Genomic DNA, 21,686 nt, shown 5'->3' with positions numbered 1-21,686 from the left:
AACTCTGCCCCACTGTTGGTGTGGCCCTCCAGTTCCCAGCCTCCCCTTCTGTAAAACCTGGGACTGATGCTTCTTGTGGTGGCCGCCTTCAAGGCCAGAGGAGATAGTAGGTGGGAGTACGTGGTCCCTGGATGTACTGGTTAGAGATGATTGAGTGTTCCATCTGTGAACATATTTCCTTTTGGGGACTGGACTATAAGGGAGGCCTGAGCCTCCCCCTAGATGTCCTCAGCCCAGCTGACCAGGTCACATGAGAAATGTGGGATTCATCTCAAGCAGCCTGGGCCAGGTTCCTCGGGGAACAGCACAGGGCATGGGGGTTCCAGGAGTTTGAGAGAGGGAGCTGGCCCTGGGGGCTGCTCTGAAGAATGAAGGAGGTCTTCTGGAGGAAGGAGCTGAGATTTGAGGGAGGTTGGGTTGGGTAGGGCTGGTGGGGGCTGAGGTGTGGGAGGGTGGTGGGTGGGCTGAGAGGTGAGTAGAGGAATGTGGGCTCTGACCGGCCATTTTGCCGGTGTCTCCCCAACAGCCCCGCCCCCGACTTTTCCATGCCTCAGCCCTGCTGGGGGACACCATGGTGGTCCTTGGGGGGCGCTCGGAACCTGATGAGTTCAGCAGCGACATTCTGCTCTACCAGGTCAACTGCAATGCCTGGCTCCTGCCTGACCTGACCCGTAAGTCCAGCGCCCCCCCAGCGGGCCCTGGGGACGTCCCGTAGGAGCTCTGGCCCTGTCCTAGGACCCCACTCATCCGGAGTCCCTCTGGCCCCGTTAGACCCCCCAGAGTTAAGCAAAGCTGCTTAACTCTCTGTTACTTAAATACCCACAGAGATGCCTGCCTTCCTTTTCTTTTCTTGGGAAGTTTGTTTATTGTTTTGATTATAAAAGTAGTAATAGGGGTATCTGGGTGGTTAAGCATCAGCCATTGTCTCAGGTTATGACCCCAGGGTCCTGGGATCAAGCCTTGCATCAGAGCCCTGATCGGCTCCTTACTCAGTGGGGAGTCTGCTTCTCCCTCTACTGCTCCCCCTGCTTGTGTTCCTTCACTGTCAAATAAATAAATAAAATCTTAAACCAAAAAAAAGTAATAACAGTCATTGTATGTAATTGGTGAAATAAAAAGGAAAAAATCCTCATGATCCCACTTTCTGGAGACACCCCTGTTATACTTGGGGGTGTTTCTTTCCAGTCTGTTGTTGAGAGGCCAGAAAGGGGCTTGGACCTTGTCTTTTTTGCTTCCCAGCGTGACTGTGTACGCCTCTGGACCTTTTCCGTTTTGGTTCTCTCTCTGGCCCTCGGTCTCTAATTCCCTTTTGCCCTTAATCTATATTGTTAAATGCTCTGTGACTTTTTCTTTCTTTATTTTCCCCTGGAGCATTTTTAAAAATTATTTTTAATTTTTAAGAAGATTTCATTTATTTTTTTTTGAGAGAGCGTGAGAAAGCACTCTCTCTAAAAAAAATAAATGAAATCTTAAAATTAAAAAAAAATTAAAAATTCTCCAGGGGAAAATAAAGAAATAAATATTTTTAAAATTTTTTTTTTAAAAGATTTTATTTATTTGTCAGAGAGAGAGAGGGAAAGAGAGCGAGCACAGGCAGACAGAGTGGCAGGCAGAGGCAGAGGGAGAAGCAGGCTCCCTGCTGAGCAAGGAGCCCGATGTGGGACTCGATTCCAGGATGCTGGGATCATGACCTGAGCCGAAGGCAGCTGCTTAACCAACTGAGCCACCCAGGCGTCCCTATTTTTTTTAATTTTTAAGAAGATTTATTTTTTTGAGAAAGAGTGAGAAAGAAACTAGGGGCAGCACCAAAGGGAGAGGCAGGCTCCCCACTGAGCAGGGACCCCCGATGCGGGGCTTGATCCCAGGATCCGGGGATCATGACCTGAGCGAAGGCAGAGGCTTAATCCACTGAGCCACCTGGACGTCCCCTTTTCTGGAGGATTTTACAGACTTGAGGTGAACTTCACATAAGAAAAGGAACAGTTGTGAAATTGACGATGCAGCGGCATCTGGCGCCTTCCCCATGTGCGACCTCCTCTGTTGGGTTCCAGAAGCTTGCTCCCTTTCCTTATTCCATTCTTTCCACTTCCTTTTCCTGTTTGTCCCTCACTCTCTTGTCCTGCCATCTGTGTTCTCTTGCCCTGTCTGGCCTTACGTATCTTCTCTGTCTGTCCATCTCTGCGGTCCTCAGTCCGTTGCCCTGCTCGGTGTCCCTCTCTGACCGGCCTCTTCGTGGGGCTCTCTTCCCTAAGTCTCTGAACAGTCTGTCTTTTCCCAGGCCCAGCCTCCGTGGGGCCCCCGATGGAGGAGTCCGTGTCCCATGCTGTGGCGGCAGTAGGGGGCCGTCTGTACCTCTCAGGGGGCTTCGGGGGCGTGGCCTTGGGCCGCCTGCTGGCCCTGACCTTGCCCCCTGACCCTTGCCGCCTGCTGCCCTCACCCGAAGCTTGTAACCAGTCTGAGGCCTGCACCTGGTGCCACGGGGCCTGCTTGTCTGGGGACCAGGCTCATAGGTAACCGTGGTGACCAAACGGCACATGGTGGGCAGTACCCGTGCTCCCCGAAGGGGGTTCCGTGCTAGGTCAGGCTTGCAGTGTGCGGGGGTGCTCAGCAGTGTACTGTCCAGGCAGGACACTAGCTCATGTGGGAGAATGGACAACCACACCACAAGCAGGGTCAGGCTGGGGGACCCTTGAGTGAGAAGCCTTGCTTGTGGGCTGGGGTGTCATCCAGGAATGTTTCCTGGAGGAGCTGGGACCGAACTGGGTCCCAAATGACCAGCGAAGGTTCAGAAGCGGGGCTGTGCCCGGTGTATTTTAGGGACCTTCTATGCTGGGGGAACATGAGACTAGAGCAGTGCATGGGGGCAGCTCAGAAAGGGCTCCCAGAGCCTGGCTATGGTGCTGGTCTTCTGTTTGGGAAGCCAGACATCTCAGGAAGCTGAAAGGGCTGACCTTGGTTCAGCATAAACTCTTTTGGCTACATGATTATCCTGAACTGGTATGAAGCCACTAATGGCCTTGGCTTGTCCCATTAAATGTGTCACTGTGTTTGCTTCTGAATTATTAAAAGATTTGATTTAGGTGCTCCCCCAGATTCCACTAGGAGTGTTACGTAACAGTGGATACACCCACTGCTTTTCTAAAATCTGGAAAGTTCTGAAATGTGTGCCTTCAGGTATTTGGGGTAAGGGATTATGAATCTCCACTGTGGGTGATGGGGAGCCAGGAAAAGTTTGAGCAGGAGAGGGCAGGGGCAGGCCTGGACAGAAAGCCCCCGGGCTGTTGGGAAGGAGCCAGTGGTGAAGGGAGGCTGTGGAAACCTGGGAGGCCAGAGATGAGGAGGAGGAGGAGGCTGGAGAAGAGGCCTGAACTGGGCAAGGGGCTGCAGGAGTGGCGAGTGGGGGACACCTTGGTGGCTGAAGGGGCAGGGGAGTGTAGGATATTGTCTAGTATCCCTGGCCAGAGTGGCGGGGGATGGAAGACCACGGCCAAGTGGGGTGGGGGAGAACAGGTTGGGGAGGCCTGGGCTAAGACCAGTCCAAGATGCATGTGGGGGTACCCTGCGGGACGATGTCCAGGAGGCACCGGGAAGAGGCGAGGGTAGGTGGAGGGGGGATGGGGTCTGTTGGGTGTGCTGAGCCAGGCCTCATGCCTCCCCAGGCTGGGCTGCGGGGGCCCCTCATGCTCCCCCATGCCTCGCTCCCCCGAGGAATGTCGTCGTCTCCGGACCTGCAGTGAGTGCCTGGCCCGCCATCCCCGGACCCTTCAGCCTGGAGATGGAGAGGTGAAGGGGGTTGGTCTCAGGGATTTCAGCTGGGGTTGGGTGGGAAGAGCCGGGTCAGAAGGGGTGCCAGGGACCCTGAGGACCCCAGCGAGCCCATGTTGCCCCCTCCAGGCATCCGCCCCCCGCTGTAAGTGGTGTACCAACTGCCCAGAGGGCGCCTGCATTGGCCGGAACGGGTCCTGCACCTCGGAGAATGACTGTCGGATCAACCAGCGAGAGGTGTTCTGGGCCGGGAACTGCTCAGAGGCGGTGTGCGGGGCGGCAGACTGTGAGCAGTGCACCCGAGAGGGCAAGTGCATGTGGACGAGGCAGTTCAAGAGGACAGGTGAGGCCAGCTAACTCCCCACGAGGACAGGCTGGGGTCCTAGCCTTTGGGGGCCCGAGGAAGGGCAGAGCTGGGGAGAGAGGCTGGTGGCCTGAACCGGGCTCTGACTCCTGTGCCCTCAACCCCAGGGGAGACTCGCCGCATCCTCTCAGTGCAGCCCACATACGACTGGACGTGCTTCAGCCACTCCCTGCTGAACGTGTCCCCAATGCCAGTGGAGTCATCGCCCCCGCTGTCCTGCCCCACCCCCTGTCATCTCCTGCCCAACTGCACATCCTGCCTGGACTCCAAGGGTGCGGATGGGGGCTGGCAGCACTGCGTGTGGAGCAGCAGCCTGCAGCAGGTACCCCTGCCTGTCCCCCTGTGCCTCTGCCCTGCTTCCTTCTCCGCCTCCCTGGCTGTGGTCCCTCTGTGGGGACCTTCTCCTTCCTTGCCTCTCCTCTCCCACCAGCATCTCCTCCTTCCCTCCTGGCCTCTCGAGTCTCCCTGTCATATCTGCTTGGACACCACATCCTTCTGGACCCTGCAGCTGGGTTCACGGTCCCCTCCATCCTTCCTGTGACCGCTCATGCCGTCTCACCTCTCCCTCCCCAACCTCCACGCTTGCCTTCTCTGTCCCTTTCTCTGCTTTTGGAACTTCGGGTTGTAAGAAACAGAGACCCCCCTCGGTTTTATTACACAGAATTGGGGTAGGAAGTCCTGCGGCTCTGACCTTCTGGAGCCCTGAGGTCTCTAATTTCAGCCATTCTCCATTGTCTGCTTTCTGCCCCCAAGTTCTGCCCACTGGGAGGATCCCAGCCTCCACGCTGTGGAACACACCCAGCAGGTCACCAGGGCCAGGCGGGCAGTGCTCCCCCTCGAGGTTCTCTCTGTGACCCCTCTAGTGTGGGTCTTTAACCCATTGAGGCCTCATCCCCACGCCTGAGTCCTTGTGGTGATACGGGTTCTCCCCAAATAGCATGAGGATGCCCGTCATCCATCTCTGTGAGCACTCCCGGGCCCAGAAGTCGATGCCAGGGAGCCTGCTGGCCGGTACATCCCGCCCGCCCAGCCTGTCAGTAAGGCAGGAGCCTCTAGGGCGCTGCACGTGGCAGGGAGGTCACTTCTGTCAGGGCTTTGGACTTCCATGCCGTGTGCCAGCTCTGGAGTGTTGGCTCTGCTTCTCACAACCCCGACAGCACAGATTGGACAAAACAGATGCACAGAGCAGCCCCATAAGGAGTGGGCTCAAGGGCTGCTGTTATTTTAACCCCCGGCAGTCGTTCTTTTGAATGATTTTGGCTTCAGAGCCTGGGATGGGCAACAGAGTACTCCCTTCCCTGGCTTCTTTTCACCAAGTTCTTTTTTTTTTTTTTTTTTTAAAGATTTTATTTATTTATTCATGAGAGAGAGAGAAAGGTAGAGGGAGAAGCAGGCTTCCCACTGAGCAGGGAGCCTGATGTGAGACTCGATCCCAGGACCCTAGGACCATGACCTGAGCAAAGGCAGATGCTCAACTATCTGAGTCACCCAGGTGCCCTTGTCACCAAGTTCTTTTTTTTTTTTTTTAAAGATTTTATTTATTTATTTGACAGACAGAGATCACAAGTAGGCAGAGAGGCAGGCAGAGAGAGAGGAGGAAGCAGGCTCCCAGCTGAGCAGAGAGCCTGATACGGGGCTCGATCCCAGGACTCTGGGATCATGACCTGAGCCGAAGGCAGAGGCTTTAACCCACTGAGCCACCCAGGCACCCCTTCACCAAGTTCTTGACCGAGCCCCTTCCCTGTGCCAGGTGCTTCGCCAGGTTGTAAGCACCTGTCGGGACAAACCAGAACCCCGCTTCCAGGACTTAACGCTCTTGCATCTCTCCCGGGAGCACAAGGAATGCAATTTACGTGTTGGACAGCATCGCCTGTGGCCACTAGGGAGGTCACAGCGAGAAACGCTGTACAGACTGGGGACTTGTGCTCCCCCGGTCCCTCCCCTCCAGATAACCCCACAGATATGGAAGCCTAGCTCTGCTGGTTGGGCAAAGCTTAGCTCACTGCGGGCCGTCAGCGTCTGTGGGCTTTGAGCTCCGGCCGCAGTGGCAGGGCTGTTTATTTGAGGATCGTGTGGTTGCTGAGTGCTGTCGGACAGCTGGGACTAATACCCATCTTCTTATACTTCCGGCCCGAATAGTAAATAAAATGCTCTGACATCCTGTGGTAAGTTCCCAAGAGTCTGACCCTGACCGTGCACCTTGTCTGGGCTCCAGGACGTGCTAAGTGATGGCGCATGAGCTGCTGGGCAGCCCCTGGCCACAGACTCCGCTTCCCAGCTTAGCGCGGGAGGACCCTGGGCCCCAACAGCCAGCTCCACGTTTTTCCTAAGTGGCAGTGGCTTGCAGCCCCGCTCCTGTCGCTAATTTCTGTCTCTGCTGGGGTGGTTGCCTCCCTTTGGTTGTGAGAAACAGCCATGAGACCTAAGCCAGGTGGGGAGACTGACACCCCCAGTCACACCAACATAGTGGTACCTGTTAGAGGTCAGGGTGCAAAGCGCAGCCAGGCCTGACAAGGGACTGGAGACGGAGCCTGGAAAGCTGCCCCCCACGCCCCTGCCTCCGCCGGCTTGGGGTGTGTGATCCTCTCAATGCTTCCTTCTGGATCTGCTCTTTTCCTGCCCCCTTCTTCTTTTCATTTGCTGTGATTTACTCATTCAATCAGCACCTCTAGGCCTCACCTCCAGTTTCAATGATGCCACCAGCCTGACTCCCCTTGTGGACTCCCAGTTACAAATGCTTGACAAAGTGGTGTCCACTCTGGCCCATCGGCTGTGGCCAGAGAGGGGTGAGAGCTCCTAGGGAGGGGTGAGATCTCCTAGGAGGGACTGTGGTCCGGGAGGACACCGAGGATGTCTTTGATCCTCTTTCTCTCCCTCTTTCTTGCCCTGCCCCCCCTTCTCATTTCCCCTCCCCTGTACAGTGTCTGAGCCCCTCCTACCTGCCCCTGCGATGTATGGCTGGAGGCTGTGGCCGCCTGCTCCGTGGACCCGAGAGCTGCTCCCTGGGCTGTGCTCAGGCAACCCAGTGTGCCCTGTGCCTGCAGCGCCCCCACTGTGGCTGGTGTGCCTGGGGGGGCCAGGATGGGGGTGGCCGCTGCCTGGAGGGTGGGCTCAGCGGTCCTCGTGACGGTGAGCTGCGCTAGGGGTCGGGTGAGAGGGACTGCCCTTGGGCTGGGGTCTGGCGTGGAGAACCTGGGGGGCACTGGGGGCTGTCTCGGAGGTGGGGGTCAGGGGAAGGTGGAGCAAAGCCCCAGGAGGCTGGGGGGGGCGTTGCCACAGAGGCACTCAGGCGGAGCTCTGCGTCCCTGCGCCAGGGCTGACCTGTGGGCGGCCTGGGGCCTCCTGGGCCTTCCTGTCCTGCCCTCCTGAGGATGAGTGTGCAAACGGGCACCATGACTGCAACGAGACGCAGAACTGCCACGACCGGCCGCACGGCTATGAGTGCAGCTGCAAGGCGGGCTACACCATGGACAAGTGAGGTGGTGGGGGCGGGGCCTAGGTGACTTTGGGGCAGGGGGTCCTGTGGGAGTGGGAAGGCACAAGGCGTGGAATTCACGCTGGAAGGGGTGAAGGGCCAATGCATGGAGGGGCCACGTTGGTGAGCTGAACACGGCTTGCTCGGAAGAGAGAGGGTGGCAGGCTAGCCCCTGAGGGAGATGGAGGCGACCCCGGAGGGGGAGCGTGGAACAGCCCAGGGATGAGCCACCCGTTGAGGGCCATCTAGTGGGTGGTGGGCCGGCCAGAGGCTTGAGGACCCATGCTGGGCCCTGACCCTCCACCCCCCACCCCTGCAGTGTGACTGGACTTTGCCGCCCCGTGTGCGCGCAGGGCTGTGTGAACGGCTCGTGTGTGGAACCTGATCACTGCCGTTGCCACTTTGGCTTCGTGGGCCGCAACTGCTCCACAGAGTGTCGCTGCAACCGCCACAGCGAGTGTGCAGGGGTGGGGGCCCGCGACCACTGCCTGCTCTGCCGCAACCACACCAAGGTGGGCTGCCCTGGGCCTCAGGCACACCCTGGGACAGAGCCTGGGGGGCTTTTCGCCCACGTGCTAGAGTTGTGAGCCTTACTCTGAGCCCTGTGGAGCCAGCCCAGGGAGGATGTGGGGAGACTTTGGGGACACTGTCTGAAGTTGTGTCAGAGAGGGGCCACCCTGGAATAGTGGACAGAGTTGGTGCTGGACTAGGGAGGCTGGGCCCATGGGGGGAGGACACAGCGTGGTGTAGGGAAGGGCTTTCTGAGCTCAACGCTTCGGGCTGGATGGGCAAGAACACCATCCCCTTCCCTACGCCCCAGGTCGCTGGCACGTGAGGGTGGAGGGCTAACTTGCACCCATGTGGGGTTCAGGCCTGAAACCCTGAGCCTGAGCCCCTGTTGCACTCCCATGGTGCTCCCTGAGGCTGCTTGTTCGCTCCCCAGCACCCCCACCGCCACCACTCACCACCTGCTCTGACCACCCCTTCCCTGGTTTCCAGGGCAGCCACTGTGAGCAGTGCCTCCCCCTGTTCGTGGGTTCAGCCGTTGGGGGTGGGACCTGCCGGCCCTGCCATGCCTTCTGTCGTGGCAACAGCCACGTCTGCGTCTCCAGGAAAGAGCTCGAAATGGCCAGGAGGGAGCCTGAGAAGTACTCACTGGATCCAGAGGAGGTAGAAGCCATGGTCCCAGACTCCTGGGTCTCGGGAAGGAAGGGACTGGCCTACGCCTCTTTGCGATCACCCTGTCTTTCCTTGGCCAGATTGACAACTGGGTGACCGAGGGGCCCAGTGAAGATGAGGCCGTGTGTGTGAACTGTCAGAATAACAGCTACGGGGACAAATGCGAGAGCTGCCTACACGGCTACTTCCTCCTGGATGGGAAGTGCACCAAGTGAGAAGGAGGGGGCCCAGGGACCCTTGCCCTGCCCACGGGGAATGACTCCGGGAGCCACACCCCCTCCCCAGTTCTTTCCTTTGGGCAGAAGCGGACAATATCCCCAGGGAGGCCCCAGGCCGAGGCTGAGATAGAGGCCCTGAGCCAGACCCAGGTGGGAGACCCCCTCACTCAGAGGCTGGTGCTGACATGCAGGCTACCGAGCACCCCCGTGGATGTCGGGGGTAGAGAGCTGCCAAGGGGCAAGGCCTTGGGGTGGCCTCCCACCCCAGGCCTTCCTTCCGAATGCTCAGTCAACCGGAGTCATTCCAACCCCGTTTCAAATCCTCAGCTTACTGCTGACTGGCTCCACAGCCTTGGGCAAATGGCTTGACACCCCTCGCCCCCGGGAACCTCAGTTTCCTCTTCTGGCTTGGAGCTTAGATTCAAGTTCACCTATGCAGTGTCCAGCCTGGAGCCCTGTGGGCCAGGGGAGCTCTGTGACCCCCATCTTCTTCTCTACCTTCCTCAGATGCCAGTGTAACGGCCATGCAGATACGTGTAATGAGCAGGACGGGACAGGCTGCCCGTGTCAGAACAACACAGAGACGGGCACATGCCAGGGCAGTTCTCCCAGCGACCGTCGGGACTGCTACAAGTACCAGGTGAGGCTGGAGAAGTGAGTCCCAGGCCAACGGCCCCACACCCCGAGAGGCCCACTCATTTATCCAACACACATTTACTGAGCACCTACTATGTGCTGGGCCGTGTGGGAGGCACTGGGAAATGCAGTAGGGACCAAAATGGGCAGGGCCTACTGTCCTTGGGAAAGTTACATTCCCATGGAAGAGTCCAGCAACGAATGAACAAGTCAGTCAAATGCAGAGTATGTTAGTGATGAGCAGTAAGGAGAAAGGAGGGCCAGCACTGTGGAGTGGGAATGGAAGATACGATGACCCAGGGAAGGCCTTGGTGAGAAAGTGACACTTGAGAAAAGATCTGATAGAAGTCAGGATACCAGACAAGCAGCCGTGGGGGTTATGGGCGAGCAGAGAGTAATCTGGGCAAGATGATCAGCCAGTGCAAAGGCCCTGTGGTGGGATGTATCTCAGGCTGGTAGGTGAGGCCAGCCCATCCTGTGCTCTGTTTGGGCTTTCTGCAGTCCCATGCGTAAGTCCTGTTTACTGCCTGGGTACAGAGGAACGATCTCAAGTTCAGCGAGGTTAAGTCATTAGTCTGAGGCCACACAGGTAGTGAGGAGTAGAGGCAGATTCAACAGAGCCCTTCATCGCTACTCCTGAGAGTTCCAGAGGCCTCCATATCAGGGTGCTGTGGTCACTGGGGCTGACGGGAGGGATAGCAGCATGGAGCCTAGGGTTCTGGTGGCCTCCACACTGTGTCAGTGAGGCCCCAGGGGAGGTACAGTCACAAGGAAGCTGCTGGGGACTGAGGGAGCCTGGGGCAGTGGCTGCTCCACAATTGGTACAGAACATCAGGACTTGGAGGGTGGCCGGGTGCTGAGCTCAGCCCTGATCGCCACCCGACCACCCCCGTGCCCGCAGTGTGCTAAGTGCCGGGAATCATTCCATGGGAGCCCGCTGGGTGGCCAGCAGTGCTACCGCCTCATCTCTGTGGAGCAGGAGTGCTGCCTTGACCCCACGTCCCAGACCAACTGCTTCCACGAACCCAAGCGCCGGGCTCTGGGCCCCGGCCGCACCGTCCTCTTTGGCGTGCAGCCCAAGTTTACCAATGTGGACATCCGCCTGACACTGGATGTGACCTTCGGTGCCGTGGATCTCTATGTGTCCACTTCCTATGACACCTTCGTGGTCCGCGTGGCTCCCGACACAGGCGTCCACACCGTGCATATCCAGCCACCTCCACCCCCACCGCCTCCCCCACCCCCTGCTGACGGCGGAACCCGGGGGGCTGGGGACCCAGGGGGACCGGGGGCTGGGAGCGGGTCAGGCACTCCGGCCGAGCCACGGGTGCGGGAAGTGTGGCCACGGGGCCTGATCACCTACGTGACCGTGACGGAGCCGTCGGCTGTGCTCGTGGTTCGTGGCGTGCGGGACCGGCTGGTCATCACCTACCCACATGAGCAGCACGCTCTCAAGTCCAGCCGCTTCTACCTGCTCCTGCTGGGCGTGGGGGACCCGAACGGGCCTGGTGCCAATGGCTCGGCTGACTCGCAAGGGCTGCTCTTCTTCCGTCAGGACCAGGCCCACATCGACCTGTTTGTCTTCTTCTCTGTCTTCTTCTCCTGCTTTTTCCTTTTTCTTTCACTCTGTGTTCTCCTCTGGAAGGCCAAACAGGCCCTGGACCAGCGGCAGGAACAGCGCCGGCATCTGCAAGAGATGACCAAGATGGCCAGCCGCCCTTTTGCCAAGGTCACTGTCTGCTTCCCACCCGACCCCACTGCCCTAGCCCCTGCCTGGAAGCCTGCCGGGCTCCCGCCACCCACCTTCCACCGTTCCGAACCCTTCTTGGCACCCCTGCTGCTGACCGGGGCCGGTGGGCCCTGGGGACCCGTGGGAGGAGGCTGCTGCCCTCCAGCCATCCCCGCCGCGACCGCTGGCCTGCGAGCTGGGCCCATCACCCTTGAGCCCACTGAAGATGGCATGGCTGGTGTGGCCACGTTGCTGCTCCAGCTGCCCGGGGGACCCCAGGCACCCAACGGTGCCTGCCTGGGTTCAGCCCTCGTCACGCTGCGACACCGGCTGCACGAGTACTGTGGGGGTGGCGGGGGCGCCGGGGGCAGTGGGCATGGGGGTGCTGCAGGCCGGAAGGGACTGTTGAGCCAGGACAATCTTACCAGCATGTCCCTCTGACCCACAGTGGGGCCCTCAGCTGTGGCAGCTGGGTGCCCTGATAACGCCGCCCTGGACTTGGAGCTCCTCTGGGGGCCCCCAGACACCATGTCCTCAGAGACCTCTGGCTCCCTTCCTCTGGGGCTCCCCAGACAGGGCATTTGACGTTCTGCATTTAACAATTATTTATTGAATACTTACTCTACGCTGTTGAAGGTGCTGGGCAGAACAGAAACTGAGACCTGTTCCCTGACCTTGTGGGGCTTCGGTTCTTGGGGGAAACAATCAGTGCGTGTCCATGCTTGCACATGCGTGCGCACACACATACACACGAGTGTGATCATGTCTGTGAAGGACAGGTGCCAGGAGGGGATCACGGGATGTGGCCGTGAGGGACCGTGGGATAGGTTTGGTAGGGCATTCAGAGAAGCTGGGCCCAAAGACCGAGAGAATCGGCTACGGGGAGAACTCCGGGAAGGAGTTGCAGGTGGTGGGGCCTGGGGACAAGGAAGGCCGGATTAGTTGGCACTGAGACAGGTACCGTCAATGGCTGAGTTGGGGGTGACCTGACCTGACATGTCAGGTCCCAGGTTTATTGTCCGAGGGGCGCCAAATGTGTGGGTCCCCTAAGGGGAGTATGCAGATTTCACTCACTCTCAGGGTTTTGCATAGCTCCAAATGCCATGGTTTCCTCCTGGGTAGGAAGCAGAGTCTTGGGGAGTGGCTGAGATGTCCCCAATATGGAGGGCTTGGGGGTGAGGCCTCTGGGGAGAGAAGACTGAAAATGTAGCCTAGGGTTAGGTTTAGGGACCAGGGGCATGGGAGGCCTGAACAGCCTGCACTGTGGTTGGCTCCCCAGTGGGATAATTTCAGGGCAGCTGTCAGGCGGACCTCAGGCTCTGGGTTTGTAGCAGGGGTGCTGCCGAAGTTCAGGGTGGCATCAGGGGGGCATGCAGGTTCCTCCCAATTGGAGGGTTCCATGAAGCTCCAAATGGCAGGGTTCCCTCCTGGGTGGCAGCAGTAATTCTGAGGTGTGGCTTGGGGATTCTCAATCCGTCTCAATCCGTCCCCACAGGGGATGGAAGCCTGAAAACCCAACCTAGGGTTAGGGTTAAGGCCTTGGGGTATGGGATGCCGGAACATCGGGTACTGAGGCAGGCTTCCTTGAAGGCTGAGTTGAGGGTGATGTTCTGGCGGCCCACCAGGCTCCTAGATTGTGGCCAGAGTTGCACTAAAGGTGAGGGTGCCTTAAAGGTGTATGTAGGTATCTCCCGCTCTGAGGGTACTTTGCCAATCTTAATGGAATGGTTTCCTCCTAGGTGGCAGGCAGAATCCTGGAGCATGGTATTGGGGTCCCCAATCTGGAGGGTGTGGAAGCCAGGCCTCTGGAGATGGAAGCCTTAAATGCCAACCTAAGGTTAAGATTGGGGCCCTGGGGCATGGCAGGCCCAATTTGCTGATACTGATGTGGGCTGACTGGGGGCTGAGTTTAGGGCAGGGATCGGGTGGTTGCGATAGTCTTCGGGTTTGTGGCCGGGGGGCCACTGATGCTGGGGTTATCCTCAGGGGGCCATGCAGGTTTCTCCTGCTGAAAAGGTTCTTCGTATGTACAAGTGGCTCGGATTCCTCCTGTGGCAGGCAGAGTGTGGGAGTGCAGCTCAGTGATCCCAACCTGGAAGGCCTCAGGGCCAGGCCTTTGCAGACGGAAGCCTGGAAACCCGTTCTAGGGTTAGGGTTAGGGCCTCTGGGTATAGCAGGCCCAATTTGCTGGCACTGAGGTGGGCTGTCCTGAGGGCAAAGTTGAGGGCAATGTTCTGGCAGCCACCAGCCTCCCGATTTTGTGGCCAGTTTGGCCACTGAGGTGGGAGTGTCCTCAATGGTGTATTTAGGTTTCTCTCGCACTGTGGGTCCTGCACAGCTCCAAATGGCGTGGTTTTGACAGTGGCAGACGGATTCCTAGATTATGGCTCAGAGGACCCAAATCTGGAGGCCTTGTTAGCCAGGACTCTGGGGACTTAATATCATAAATCAAACATTTTTTTATGGTTGTGGCCTAGAAGCATGGAAGACCCAATAAGTCAGCACTGAACTGGGCACCCCAATGGCTGAGGTGGATGTGGGTTAAGGGGCACATCCAGCCCCGGGGTTATGTCCCAAGGGGTGCCCAATATGGGGGTGGCCTCAGGGAAGTTTGCAAATTTCTCTCACTCTGAGGCTTTTACACAGCTCCAAACACCACAGTTTCTTCATGTATAGGAAGCTGAGTCTTAAGGTGTGGCTGAGGGTTCCCAAATCTAGACAGCTTGGTGGTGAGGCCTCTGGGGACTGAAACCTGAAAACCCAGCTTGGGTTAGGCTTAGGGTCCAGGGCCATGGAGAGCTTGATCTTTCTGCACTGCAACAGTCTCCCCAGGGGGATAAATTGAGGGCAGGTGTCAGGCTGCACATCATGCTCGGAGTTTGTGGCCAGGGTGCAGCTGAAGGTTGGGCTGACCTCAGTGGGCATGCAGGTTTCCCCCATTTGGAGGGTTCTGTGAGATCCAAATGGCATGGTTCCCTTCTGGGAGGCAGCTGTAGTCCTGAGGTGTGGCTCAGAGGTTCTCAATTCGAAGGGCTTGGGGGTCAGGCCTGTGGGGGAAAAAAGCTTGAAAACCCAACCTAGGGTTAGGATTAGGGTCCTGGGGCATGTCAGGCCTGATCTGGTGCTGAGGCAGTTTCTCTTGAGCGCCAAGTTGAGAGTGATGTACCAGTGGCCCATTAGGTCTAGGATTATGGCCATGGGGGTGCCAAAGGTGAGGGTGCCCTAAGGAGGCATGCAGATATCTCCCGCTCTGAGGGTACTGCACTGCTCCAATAGCCATGTTTTTTTCCTGGGTAACAGTTGGAATATTGGAGTATGGCTCCAGGGTCCCCAGTCTGGAGGGCTTGGAAGCCAGGCCTCTGGAGGCAGAAGCCTGATAAACCCAGGATTAGGGTTAGGACCTAGGGGCATGGCAGGCCCAATTTGCCAGCGCTAAAGTGGGTTGACTTGGGGGCTGAGTTTAGCGGACTCAGGTGCCGCAGGAGGCTCCATGTTTGTGGCCAGGAGGGCCACTGATGCTGGGGTGTACTCAGGGGAGAATGCAGGTTTCATCCTCTCTGAGGGTTCCTCTCAGGTCCAAAAGGTTTAGTTTCCTTATGATGGCATTTGGAGTCCTGGGGTGTAGCTCAGAGTTCCCCAACCTGTAGTGGATGAAGGCCAGGCCTCTGGGGACAGAAGTTTGAAAACCCAACCTAGAGATAGGGGTAGGGCCTCCTGGCATGTTAGGCCCAATCTGCTGGCACTGAGGTGGACTAACTTGAGTGCCAAGTTGAAGGGGATGTTCTGGAGGCCAATAGGGCCTGCGTAGGAAGCAGACTAATGGAGTGCGACAAAGGGGCCCCAAATCTGGAGGGCTTGGAGGTGAGGCCTCTGGGGATAGAAGCCTGAAAATGCTGCCTAGGGTTAGGGTTAGGGACCAGGGGCACGGTAGGCCTGATCTGCAGGCGCTGAGGCAGTTTCTCTGGAGCACCAAGTTGAGGGCAGTGTTCCAGCAGCCGATCAGGCTCTGGGATTGTGGGCAGGGAGGCACCGAAGATGAGGGTGTCCTAAGGGGGTATGCGGGTATCTCATGCTCTGAGGGTACTGTGCCACTCCAAACTCAATTTTCTCCTGGGTGGCAGGCAGAATCCTGGAGAGTGGCTCTGGCATCCCTAGTCTGGAGGGCTTAAGGATCTGGCCTCTGGGGATGGAAGCCTGAAAAGCAAACCTAGGGTTAGGACAAGGGCCTAGGGGCATGGAGGCCCAATCTGACAACACTGAAGCAGACTGCCCTGGAAGCTGAATTTAGGTTGGGGCTCAGGTGGTGTGTTACTCTCCGGGTTTGTGGCTAGGGAGACCACCAGTACTGGTGGTGTCCTCAGGGGATGCATGCCTGTATCTCCCATTTATATGTTCTTCACTTGTCCAAATGGCTCTAATTCTTCCTGGGTGGCAGTCAAAGTCCTGGGGTGCAGATCAGGTTTCCTGACCAGGAAGGCCTGGGGGCCAGGCCTCTGGGGATGGAGGCCTGAAAGCCTAACCTAGGCTTAGGGTTAGGGTCTCTGGGCATGACAAGCCCAATCTGCTGGAGCTGAGGCAGTCTCCTCAAGGGCCGAGGTGAGGGTGATGTGCTGGTGGCCGTGAGGCTCCGGGTTTGTGTGTGGGGGTGGTCACTGAAGGTGGGAGTGGCCTCAGGGTTGTATGCAGGTTTCCCCCAGCTCTGAGGGTTCTGCACCGCTCCAAACATGACGGTTTCAACATGCATGTCGGTGGAGTCCTAGGGTATGGCTCAGGGGTCCCCTATCTGGAGGCTGTGATGGCCAGTCCTCTGGGGATTGAACATCATAACAACGTATGTTTAGGGTTAGGGTCTAGGGCCATAGAAGGCCTGATCAGTCAGTGCTGTGGTGGGTACCCTCAATGGCTGAGTTGGGGGTGGGGTCAAAAGGCAGGTCAGGCCCTGGGTTTGTCCCCCAAGGGGTGCCGAATGTAGGGGTGGCCTCAGGTGTCGATGCAGATTTCTCTCACTCTGAGGGTTTTGCACAGCTCCAAATGCTACAGATTCCTCCTGGGTAGGAAGTGGAGTCTTGGGGTGTGGCTGAGGGGTCCCAAATCTAGAGGGCTTGGGGTTAGGCCTCTGGGGACAGAAGCCAGAAAACAACCTAGGCTTAGAGTTAGGGCCCAGGGGCATGCCAGACCCAATCTGCCTGCACTGCAGTTGGCTCCACAGTGGGATGACTTCAACGTGGTGTCAGATGGCACATCAGGCCCCAGGTTTGTGGCCGGGGCACTGCTGAAGGTCAGGTGACCTCAGGGGGTTATTCAGGTTTCTCCCACATGGAGGGTTCTGTGCAGCTACAAACAGGGTGGTTTCCCTCTGGGTGGCAGCTGTAGTCCTGAGGTGTGGCTCAGGGGTTCTCAATCTGCAGGGCTTGGGGGCCAGGCCTGTGGGAACAGAACCCAAGAACCCAACCTAAGGTTAGGGTTAGAGCCTCAGGGTATGGGATGCCAGAACTTCCGGCACTGAGGCAGGCTCCTTCGAGGGCAAAGTTGAGGGCAAATTTCCAGCAGCCTGTCAGGCTAAGGCGTAGTGGCCAGAGGGCACTGAAGTTGAGGATGTCCTAAGGGGGAATGAAGGTATCTCCTGCTCTGAGGGTACTGTGCCACTCCAAATGGCACACTTTGCTCCTGGGTTGCAGGAGGAATCCTGGGGTATGGCTCTGTGGTCCTCAATCTGGAGGGCTTGGGGCCCCGGCCTCTGGGGATGGAAGCCTGAAAAGCCTAACTAGGGTTAGGATTAGTTCCTATGGGCATAGCTGGCCCAATTTGCTGGTACTAAGACAGGCTGCCCTGGGGGCTGAGTTTAGGGTGGGACTCTGGTGGTGCTTTAGGGCTCCAGGTTTGTGGCCACGGAGGCTGCTGATGCTGGGATTGTCCTCAGGTGGGCATGCAGGTTTCTTCTGTGCTGAAGGTTCTTCACATGTCCAAATGGCTCAGTTTCCTCCTGGGTGGCAGTCGGAGTCTTGGGGTGCGGCTCAGGGTTCCTGGCTGGGAAGGCCTGGGGTCCACGTGTCTGGAGACAGAAGCCTGAAAACCCAACCTAGGGTTCGGATAAGTGCCTCTGAGCATGGCAGGCCTGATCTGCTCTTGCTGAGGCGGGCTTCCCTGAGGGCTGAGTTGAGGGCGATATTCTGGTGGCCGTTATCCTCCAATTTTGTGGTTTGGAGGGCTGCAGAAGGTGGGAATGGCCTCAGGGGTGTATGCAGGTTTCTCCCACTCTGTGGATTCTGGACAGCTGCAAATAGAACAGTTTCTACATGTGTAGGAGGCGGAGTCCTAGGGTATGGCCCAGAGGACCCAAATCTGGAGACCTTGTTAGCCAGGACTCAGGGGACTGAATATCATAACCCAACCTATTTTATGGTTATGGCCTAGGGACATGGATAGCCCAATTAGTTGGCATTGAGGCAGGGACCCCCAATGGCTTAGTTGGCTGTGAGTCAGGGGGAATTTCAGGCCCAAGGAGCACCAAATGTGGGGGTGGCCTCAGTGGTCCATGAAGATTTCTCTCACTCTGAGAGTTCTGCGCAATTCCAAACACCACTGTTTCCACCTGGGTAGGAAGCAGAGTCTTGGAGTGTGGCTCAGGGGTCCCAAATCTGGAGGGCTTGGAGGTGAGGCCTCTGGGGACAGAAGCCTGAAAATCCAAACTAGGGTTAGGGTTAGAGACAAGGGGCATGATAGATCTGATCTTCCTGCACTGTGGCAGTCTCTCCAGGTGGAAAAATTGAGGGCGGGTGTCAGATGACACATCAGGCTCTGGATTTGTGGATAGGGGCACCACCAAAAGTCAGTGTCCTCAGGAAGGCATGCATGTTTCTCCCCTTCAATAGCTCTGTGCAGCTCCAAACGGCATGGTTTGCTCCTGGGTGGCAGCTGCCATCCTGAGGTGTGGCTCAGGGGTTCTGAATCTGGAGGGCTTGGGACCAGGCCTCTGGGGATGGAAGACTGGAAACCCAACATAGGGTTAGGGTTAGTGCCTCAGGGCATGGCAGGCCCAATCTGCAGGTGCTGAGGTGGTCTCCCTGAGGGCCGAGTTGAGGGCAGTGTTCCAGAGGCCTGTCAGGCTCTGGGACTATGCCAGGGAGGCAGGTAAGGGTGTCTTAAGGCCATATGCAGGAATCTCCTGCTCTGAGGGTACTGCTCTGCTCCAAACAGCACTCTTTCCTCCTGGATAGCAGGCAGAATCCTTGAGTGTGACTCTCGGGTCCCCAATCTGGAGCACTTGGGGGCCTAGTTTCTGTGGATTGAAGCCTGAAAAGCCAATCTAGGATTAGGATTAGGGCCTAGGGTCAAGGCAGGACCAATCTGCTGGCACTGAGACAGGCTGTCCTGGGGGCTGAGTTTAGGGCAGCACACTGCTGGCGCATTAGGTTTAGGGTTTGTAACCATGATGGCAGCCAATCCTGGGGATATCCTCAGGGAGGAATGCAAGTTTCTCCCACTCTGAAGGTTTTTCGCAGGTCCAAAAGGCTTGGTTTCCTCCTAGGGGGTAGTTGGAGTCCTGGGTGTGACTCAGGGTCCCTAACCTGGAAGGCCTGGGGGCTAGGCCTCAGGGGATGGAAGCCTGAAAACCCAACCTAGGGTTAATATTGGGGCCTAGGGGCCACAACCAAGACTCTCACAGGACAAACAGAGCACAAACCTAGCAGGGAAACATAGAAAGCAAACCCCAAGTTCACAACACTCACACACACACACACATACACACACACACACACACACACATGTGCGCACGCACACACAATGCATACAAAACACACAATGCACACCACACACCCATCCAAAACCATGCACTGCAGACATACACCATTCACACCCATTTCATCGACCTCCAATGCAGCAGTCACCCCCAAAATGCCCCCTACGATTTACACATATAGATCACCTGCATGGAATGGTGATGTTACACGCAAACTCATCAAAGGCACACACAGTCCATATCCTACCAAAACTCACACGCACGACAGACACCACACTCCTACCTCATGGACGACACACTCCCCTCGCCTCAACCTCACAAACACATCACACGTGCACCTCACACACACAGCACGTATGTCAAATGGACACATGGCCAAACACCCACCCAAAGCCTACAGGCATGCACTCCACAAAAACGAAATACGCCACAAGCACACAGGCAGACATCACCCATGCACCACACAACTACATAGGCAGGACACACACAGGGCACCCAAAACGTCCCAGGACACCAAACGTGCATACCACCAAGAAATTCCAGAAATGGAACACACAATACCCAGAAGAGTCACACCATACCTATAACACCAACAGGGGTAAGGCTCCCAGGGACAGGATCCACCCATATACCACACCCACACATAGACCATGAAAAACCATGAACACCACACACAGCACTCAGAGGACACACACACACACACACACACACACACACACACACACACACACACACACACACACACTGGAAGGACAGCAGACATAGGCAACACCTCCCTCACTGGCACAGGACACCTCCAACAGGGGTAAGGCTCCCAGGGACAGGATCCACCCATGTACCACACCCACACATAGACCATGAAAAACCATGAACACCACACACAGCACTCAGGACACACACACACACACACACACACACACACACTGGAAGGACAGCAGACATAGGCAACACCTCCCTCACTGGCACAGGACACCTCCAGCAACCGGCATCCCTACAGAGCCAACACACACCTCATGCCATCCAAACTGTGCCCAGCAAAAACACCCCCCCACACTCCACACTGATACCACTTGTTTAACACACACCCAACCGATTCATACCACTCATCCTTGTCCTGTCTTGCACATGTCCATCACAAACCAGATACACATGACACAGACAACATAGAGAACACACACACACACACAAACCCACATCATGAGACCACACATATGACCCTATGCTCCACACTCACTACACCTATTCCACCCAGAACACACACCACCCATACAAAACACAAACGCACCAGCACACCACCAAGACACTCCACTCCACGATGGGCAATCAAGTCACCTACTCCCCTCACCCACACTCCACAGGCAACCAAGGAATCACGGCACTTGCAGCACCCACGATCCACGCATCCACTGCCTACATATCACAACTCTACCCCTCACCCACACCTCACATCACTACACATGGACCACAGGAATTCCTTATATTCATCACACACACCCCAGACATATGCCAAACACACAGTGAACCCATGCCAAAACTGACACACACAGCCATCGGTTACATGGATCAATGCACACTGCACAGACAGCATAAATTATGTGCATACACTCCATATGCAGTGGTCACATCACAACACCACTTCTATACAAGAAGCTCATAACACTTAGCCCACCTAGAGGCACGCCATGCCCACACCACACAAACACCATACACACATCACGATTCACCACGCACACCAGGCATCTCCCACAAGCATACCACACAGAGACCACATTAATGGGCCCCACAAGCACACCATGCACACACCATAGATACCCCAAACTCAGCCCACCTAGTGCACCCTAATCTACACTGCACACACACCAGAAGAAAAGAACACAAACAACCCACACACAACACATACCCCACTAACACAGTGCATGGATATCATGAATACACAACACCTACCCCCCACCCATAGGCACTGGAGAAACATCAAACATCCACCATACGAAACACATCTCCATCACACACCAACGCCATGTAAAACAAGACACACACCATATCCATCAGACTCGTGAACTGCATGCACTCAACACACCTCTAACAGAGATATACTCACTTATGAAACACAACTATGGAAAACACACAACCACCTCAAGAGTCAACACCTGTCAGATTCAAACCACGCTGAAACAACACTGACCACACAGTCACACACACACACAAACACAGAGTTCTGCTTCCTTCTTGGGTGGCTGGTGTCAGCCTGCTTATGCATAGCCAGGCTGTCTCCTTCCACAGGCTGACTGACATGCCTTCATGAGGAAGAGGAGATTGTTCACACCTGTCCAGAATGCTGCATGGCAGGGCGTGCTCTGAAAGAGCCCTTGCCTGGTAGAGTGCACTGAGTCCCAGTTCCAAACACTTGAGAGTCGCCCCCCAAAGCACCCCAGCTCTCCCTGAGCCACTCCTAATGGTAGTCAGTATGGGAAGGACAGGAAAAGGAGCCAGGGCCAGAAGCATTCATTGTCTTTTGGCAGAAAGGACCCAGGCCACATGTTGACAGGGCTCCCAGGTGTAGCCTCTGGAGGTTCCCTTTG

At 56.7% G+C, this 21,686-nt stretch overlaps 1 protein-coding gene across 2 annotated transcripts in view; it reads left to right on the top strand.

The window, feature by feature from the left end:
* MEGF8 (multiple EGF like domains 8) overlaps window positions 1-12,040 on the top strand; it is a 36,825-nt gene extending 24,785 nt beyond the window's left edge. For both annotated transcript variants that reach the window (XM_032325990.1, XM_032325989.1), the window contains 12 exons: window positions 527-671; window positions 2,279-2,510; window positions 3,660-3,783; window positions 3,895-4,108; window positions 4,237-4,451; window positions 7,051-7,258; window positions 7,444-7,603; window positions 7,924-8,116; window positions 8,604-8,774; window positions 8,864-8,994; window positions 9,509-9,641; window positions 10,539-12,040. In XM_032325990.1, coding sequence (XP_032181881.1) covers window positions 527-671; window positions 2,279-2,510; window positions 3,660-3,783; window positions 3,895-4,108; window positions 4,237-4,451; window positions 7,051-7,258; window positions 7,444-7,603; window positions 7,924-8,116; window positions 8,604-8,774; window positions 8,864-8,994; window positions 9,509-9,641; window positions 10,539-11,807 — 3,195 coding nt within the window. In that variant the 3' untranslated portion in view covers window positions 11,808-12,040. The remainder of the gene's footprint in view (window positions 1-526; window positions 672-2,278; window positions 2,511-3,659; window positions 3,784-3,894; window positions 4,109-4,236; window positions 4,452-7,050; window positions 7,259-7,443; window positions 7,604-7,923; window positions 8,117-8,603; window positions 8,775-8,863; window positions 8,995-9,508; window positions 9,642-10,538) is intronic.
* Window positions 12,041-21,686: the final 9,646 nt, after the last annotated feature.

This window comes from Mustela erminea, chromosome 19 (assembly GCF_009829155.1).
Source record: "Mustela erminea isolate mMusErm1 chromosome 19, mMusErm1.Pri, whole genome shotgun sequence".
In the NCBI taxonomy this organism is placed as follows: Eukaryota; Metazoa; Chordata; class Mammalia; order Carnivora; family Mustelidae; genus Mustela; species Mustela erminea.
This window is presented reverse-complemented; position numbering and strand designations above follow the sequence as displayed.